The sequence below is a fragment of the Formica exsecta genome, unplaced genomic scaffold, assembly GCF_003651465.1.
Source record: "Formica exsecta isolate Colony F162 unplaced genomic scaffold, ASM365146v1 scaffold400, whole genome shotgun sequence".
Lineage (NCBI taxonomy): Eukaryota > Metazoa > Arthropoda > Insecta > Hymenoptera > Formicidae > Formica > Formica exsecta.
This window is the reverse complement of record NW_021851240.1, coordinates 189,627-196,712: the sequence shown is the minus strand read 5'-3', so window position 1 is coordinate 196,712 and position 7,086 is coordinate 189,627. Positions and strand designations below refer to the sequence as shown.

The 7,086-nt window shown below is 31.3% G+C and overlaps 1 protein-coding gene across 2 annotated transcripts in view; it reads right to left on the bottom strand.

The window, feature by feature from the left end:
- Window positions 1-529: 529 nt before the first annotated feature.
- Window positions 530-7,086, bottom strand: part of LOC115240063 (sodium- and chloride-dependent glycine transporter 1-like) — a 23,970-nt gene continuing 17,413 nt past the window's right edge. For both annotated transcript variants that reach the window (XM_029815031.1, XM_029815032.1), the window contains 3 exons: window positions 6,346-6,684; window positions 4,401-4,556; window positions 530-1,236 (listed from right to left, as the gene is read on the bottom strand). In XM_029815031.1, the coding sequence (XP_029670891.1) occupies window positions 1,042-1,236; window positions 4,401-4,556; window positions 6,346-6,684 (690 nt within the window). In that variant the 3' untranslated portion in view covers window positions 530-1,041. The remainder of the gene's footprint in view (window positions 1,237-4,400; window positions 4,557-6,345; window positions 6,685-7,086) is intronic.

Below are 7,086 nucleotides of genomic sequence, written 5' to 3'. Positions count from 1 at the left end.
ACGATTGTTCTTCAAGTACTGTACATTGGTATATTTATAACTTTAAATATTGTTGCACTACAGGTACACAATATGTGTGCTATTTTACGTAAGTTATTCTAAAAATTTTTATTAATTTTATAATTGCCAGCGAAATACATAAATAAGGCAAAAATATTTTTTTTTGTTTAATATGAAAGTCTTACTGAAAAAATACCATAACCGTTTTGTGCAATTAACAGTAAGTATATTTAATATTTAATTAAAGAGTAAGAGCGAATATATACCAATTAAGGAATATAAATCTTTTAGAGAAATTAAATACATATTATATGTCTTTTAATATAGATATACTTAATTAAAAGTTACATAATGTGAAAATAATGTTGTATATAATACTAACACATTAACAGTATGATAAATTGATATATTTTAGAATTATCAAAGAGTGGTTTTAGATTTTTGTAAAATGAAATTATTATACACTGTAAAGACAAAGATTTATTTATTAATTATACTATTTTTATTCTACATTATATTATTTTGATATAACATTTTTGTTCTTAGGTAAATATATTCCTAGAACGGAATAAGTTATTTTCTCTCCCGACATCTTCATTCCCTCATCTTACTTATTAATGCAAATATTCTCTTTAGTTGTCATTACGTGAATCGTAATGAATACTAAATTTCATTTGTACGTCTATCTATTCCAAATTGTACTAAAGAAAAGAGCCGTAAAAGCTTCAAAAACTAGATATATAGCGTGATATTTAACATGCATAATTTTAAAGAAGAAATTCAATACAAGCAAATTGTTTTCAGATTAATATAATTTTTGAATAATTTCAATATATTAATGATTTTTCAATATAGATGTTTTATGATTAAAATAAAGAAACAGAGAGGGTTTTAGCCCAAGATGGTCAATTTAAATATGCGTTACAAAAATAAACGAGCATAATTTATACAGCAACATAAAATATTTAAATCAGTTTCGTTAATTTTTTTCGCACGTTAAATTCGCATTTGAAATTATTCCCGCTTACATTAGGAAATGATCTATATTTCAGAATTTATTCGAGTCTCTTTCTCTACCATGTGTATATAGAAGAATTTAAGTCTTGAGAAAACTGAGAAATCTGAGGAAACATATGCCGGTTTGATCACCGCAGTGCTGACGCTGTCATTATCCGATGTATTATTCTTCTCGGCCGCTTTCCATAACGGTGAGGGTCGAAATAAGGCCCAGAAACTCTGAAAACAGTTAGAAGAGCGTAAATTAAATTGTTGCGGAACTGATAATGGGCGAGATACGTGCCATCGGCGCAAAATCATATCTTCCCGCGCGAAACCGCACAAGTACTTTCGAAGTGTGTGCGAAATGGCCAAAAAACAACGCGGAGAAAGAGAGATAAGAGTAATGTTAAATTTATCGGCTAACAGAAAGCGGAAGCGGTCAAGGAATAGAGCTATTTGCTTCTATCTCTCTCTCTCTCTTTCTCTTTCTCTCTCTGTAGAAATAGATGCGATTCAGACAGGGCCGCTGGTATCATTTTACGTAAAATTTTATTTAGTGCTTCCCTTTAATAAAAAGGAATAAAAAAACTAATATTTTTAAAGAGCAACCAATTGATATCTGACAGTCAGAGATCAAGAATGCGAGAAAAAGCTATGACTTATGATGTTCAATATTTGTTTGCAGAATATTTTGAGTAATGCATATATACATATAATTTGTCTGTATATATAAAAAATTTCAAAGATATATATATATAGTGGATCTCTCCAATTTAATCAAAAAATTCAATTCCGTAGTGTTTTTTTTTTTTTCCAAATATATGTCACAATTTTTATACAGTTTCAATTTTATCAAAACTCGCAACGTCGGCGACTCTCTTTGTGTACGGTGCTTCCTTTGTACGGCGCACGATTTGCGCATTCCGCTTGCGGCGGCCCTGTATCCGAGGCGATGGAAAGAGCGGCAAGCTCCCGGGGAAACTTTTCGTTTCAAAGTACGATTACCTACGTACCGTAGAAAAACTTGTATTAAGACGTTTCCCGAGTTCTCGAGATTTTACGGCACGGGCCAGGGCAACTTCTAAATCGGCCCGTAACCGCCGCCGGTGCCGCGCTGACAGCGTGACGTAGCTATCGAGAGATTTTCGCTCTAATCGAGAGACAGTGAAAATAACGTGATGTAATAACGCTATAACGGCGCCAACATATATCGCAGTTTTTGCTGCGCGCAGGTGAAATTTTTATTTTATTTTTTTTTTTAAGATATCATACGCAGCCCGTGAATGCATCGTGCGTGTAATGGCAAAAGTTTTCACTCACGTTTGATTAATTGATCGTATAAAGAATGAGACCGACTTGGTCAAAACTATTAAGTGATTTCGTAATTGTTTCCACTTTCTCCATTAGTGAAAATTAATGACCAGATCGCCGCGCGTTTCTCCCTAATACAATAATCTCTCATTCTGAAAGAATGCCAGCCAGCAAGTCATTAAGCAACAAAGAATTCTGGCTTTAAGAAATCTCATTGTCAGCTTGAACTTTTCTCCGAAAAGTTAACGGTTTTTATATACCTATTTCATAAATTTTTCTCAGAAAGGTACATTCTTTGTATTCTTCGACACTCTCTCTACATTTTTTTTTTTTCATTTTGAAGAATATAATGTACCTTTTCATATTTTATTTTTATTTTAGAATGTACAATAGTAGCAATAAACTGTCAAATTTTAAGAAAAGAAACATATTTTTTACATTTATACTGTGACAAATCAAATAAATAAATCTGAATTATAAAAAAAGTGAAAGTATCACAAAATAATATGGTTTTTAACGTGTTTTCGTAAAAGAAAATATTTGTAAAAGATATTTTTCCTAATTTATGACAGAAACTTATGATCGTGAACATTTCCTGAAATCAACTGCAAGAAACAAAAACCGAGTAATTTGCAGAAAGAGAGAGAGAGAGAGAGAGAGAGAGAGAATATTTTTCTACAATTTTTAGTAAATAATGAGTAAGTGGATCTAAATTAAGTATTGCATAAATATTTATGAGAGTTTTCTTGTAATATATGTGAAAATTTTTATTTCATTGGCAATGTCTTTCTCTTGTCAAATTTGTTAATAAATGTTACAATATGCGATTTTCTATAACAATCAATACTCTAATTTTAAACTTAAATAATTTCCAAATCGTTAAGAGAATTGTGCTGAGGTTTTGCACAGATACTCTGAAGAAATAGTAGAACAGTCTACAAAATTTTCATGCTTTTGACTCATACATCCTTAATGATACTGGAATTTTATATGAATCAGAATCATTTACTAAGCTTAAATTTAAAAATTCGTTCAATGTGCAACGATCTAGAAAATGTGTGAATAAATAGCTGAATACTTTTGAATGAGTCTTTGATCAAAATACTTTGATACACTATGTTAATAGTGATAGAATTAGAATTAACTTATTATTAGAACTGATAACCTTTTAAGTATGCAGAAGTAATATAGGCGAAGATAATTAGTGGAATAATGCATGTACATGCCAATATTAAAGTAATTTAAGAAAAACGCTATTTAAATAAAAATAAACTAAGCATTAATGTATAGTTATTTAAAAAAATTACATTATCATTAAAAGCATACAATTATATTCATTAATAACCAGTAAGATAAAATATTTCGCTAATAAGAAAATGTTGATATAGAGTTAAGCTGAAAAATAGTGATATGTTGTAGCAGGTGAGCAAGAAATATTCATCAGGCGAGAAATTCCAAAAATAAAAGCAGCAAAAGCAGATGATAAATTTCCGTACAACAAGTAAGCATGACAGATTTCAACAAAGAAAGACAAATGGGTTTCAACGATATAAATTATATTTAAAAAAATAATCGAAATACTAAAAACCAAGGTGCGGTAATTGGTACGTCATTTGTTATATATACAGAAATTTTACAATAATGTATAAATAATAAACTCATTTTCGATCTTATTTTCTGGTTATCAGAAAAGAAAGTTATGCAGTAAATAAATAACGACAGACATATATATATGCGCAAAGAAAATATATGTAAAAAAAAGAGTCAACATGAATATCTACATATCGATAGATAAGAAGTTAATTAGTCTCATGCTCCTTTCGGGGACACAATTTCAACAATTTTCGAGATAATAGGCATTGGAAAAACGTGTTATTTTAGTTAAGAGAAAGTGAAGGACGAATAAAACATGCAGCTCGTAAAGCATCGATAGAATGGAATACAAAAAGCAAGTCGAACAGGGTCATCTGTTTTTGAAACTAATCTGCTTTAATTGTAAAGACCATTATATCTAAGATCCTCGGAAATAAATCACGCATTTCTAAGCTAACGGAAATCTTAAATCTTTTATGCGTAAATAACCGTCTTACCTCGGTTTTCCAGGATTGCACAAGGAAGAAGACTGGCAATGGCATCAACGTTGCCAATCCGATCCCAATTCCAATTACGCTCGTCCAGCCGGGAAATTCATACGAGCCATAACTTCCCCGGAAGTCGGTTTGATGTAGCTGATATCCAAAGACCCCCTGTGGATAAAAAGCGAAGTGCGGTTGGTTAGTCGATCTCGTTTCTCATATGTAAAGCTTCGAAAAATAGCGCGTGTGCGTGACACAATTATCAATTAAGGGAGAGAGATTTCGAATTTTTAATCAAAACTAACTTTCGCAGGTCAGCAGTTCGGCGCCCGTCGAGGGAAATATTTTCAATCCCCGCGATGGCGTCGGCAAAATTCAGCCGTTATAAATAAAAATTCGCTCGGCACGCGAGCAGGGGATGCGGTGGCAAGGGCGTGTCTCGCGACAGGTAGCCAGATTAATTAAGCAGTCTGGTCATGGGAAATACGACGCTTTGCCTCCTAGGGACGCGAACAACAAAGCTAAACCCGAATGGCGAGTTTTGCGAGCCTGAAGTTTTAATAATCTATTTAGAAAGTTCAGATAGAATCAGATAAAAAGAATCGATATAATTGTATCCTGTTTTTTTTAAATTCATATAAATATCAGATTATTTATATCTTATCTCTAATATATTCGATAAATTCTCTATTTCTTTTTTATTCCGCATTAATACAGGTTCAATTTATATAGTTTTTTATTTAAATCTGAGATTGTATTTTCAAATAAATAAGATACATAAGACACGATTTTATCAGAAATAAAGCTTTATGTGACAGTTTTTATTCAGAGAATAATTTTTCCAACAAATTGTTAAACTATTTTTAATTTATAAAACATTCTATACAAAATTTGTGTGAATAATTTTAAGAATGTTTCTCTCTTTCTTTCTTTCATTCTTTTTTTCTCTAAAGCATATATATTATTTTACGGAGTTTTTTCAGCAATCAATGGCCTAAGCTTAAATTTCATTACTTTCCATATAAACTCGATTAATCGTCTCTATGCGATGGTCGAAACTAATTTACGGTATATTCCCTCGCTGTGTCGCCGAACTTTCTTGCAAAGTTTACAGTTAATAAACGTGGGCGCCTTACTTCGATGGGATTAAGCATCGTAATGCCGCATCTTCCCCTTGTTACTACCGTCGATTGTACCGTTTAGCAATTATATACATTGGAGCTGTCATTAAAGTTTTGATTGTCGCACAGTTTAGTCGCGAACATGTAAAGGAGAAACTTATATTTCAATAACAATGGCAAATTGAAACGACATAAAATGACAATTAATATATATATATATATATAATATAGTATCTCCCTTTCTACAACGAGCGCGTGTTTGTCTATCGCCACGCTCAGTCCATTCTATATGTATGTCTATGGTGTGTATCAATAAATATATATATATATATATATATATATATATATATATATATATATAATATATTTATACATATAATATATGGAATAAATAATATAAATTAAATCATTAATAATCATATATTCAATCAATATTATTTAAATTATAAATCATATATTCAAATTGTAGTAAAGATTCTTTCAACTATGTTCAATTACAATTACTTGGCATATTTTTACTGAATTTTACAAAAATCATGAGTTAAGTATTTTCTGGAATTTCAAGTATATTTCTATGGTTATAATAATTGTTGTAAATTCGAGTTGCAATTGATTAATGTTTCACAAACTAATTTCAAGATATAGCTAATTTAGCATTATCATATTTGGTAACAATAAAAACCTCAAAAATTATGACACTAAGATAACAAGATCTCACTATCCGGTTGCATCGGAACGCTTTGTATATTTAACTTTGGCTGTAGCTATATGCATATTGCGAGTAATGAAAGGATTAAACCAGGACCAAAGTGTAATGTAGTAAGAAAATAGGCACTTACTAGGCAAGTGAGAGGTGCGAGGACTACCCAGCATAACCACCAATAGCCGTGGATAAAGTGATTAAATCTCATTTTCATTTCAGCGAGGTTACTCAGGAATTTGTTGCATCCGTAGAACCAGGAGGGTACAACGATTTCGGCGAAGCCGATCAATAGGATCGCCCACGAAGCGGTATGCCAGTCCATCAGTTTGAACAAGTAGATACCGCCGTCGAACACCATCGGAATCGCTAGAAGCCAGCAGGCAACGCATATTCCCAATATCACAAGACTTTCATATTTTCGCAAATCTGGACGCCTGTCCAGTATGGCAGTGTTTATCGCTTGTACGCCTGCAAACTGTATCATAAAAAGTGAATGACTGAAAGGATCGCTTTTTCTTCCTTCTTCGTTTCTTCCCGCGCTTCTTCGTTCTCTTCTTTTTCTCTCATAAATAAATTATAAATAAATTTTAACAATAAATTATTAATTTTACATTAAAAGATTATTCATTTATTTAATAAAATTTTATTTTTTTTTATATGTTAAATGTGTATAAGAATTTGGAGAAAAACATTGTTAATTATTATTCTATTAAATTTTGAATTTTATTTAAATAATCTTTTTATTAATATACAGGGTGTCCGGTAATTTTTGGCACACCCGAAGTGTGAAGGTAGATTGGGTCAAACTAAAAAGAAAAGTCCTGTACCATTTTTTTTTTATAACGCTTAATAAAGGAGTTATTATTGAGTAAAGTCT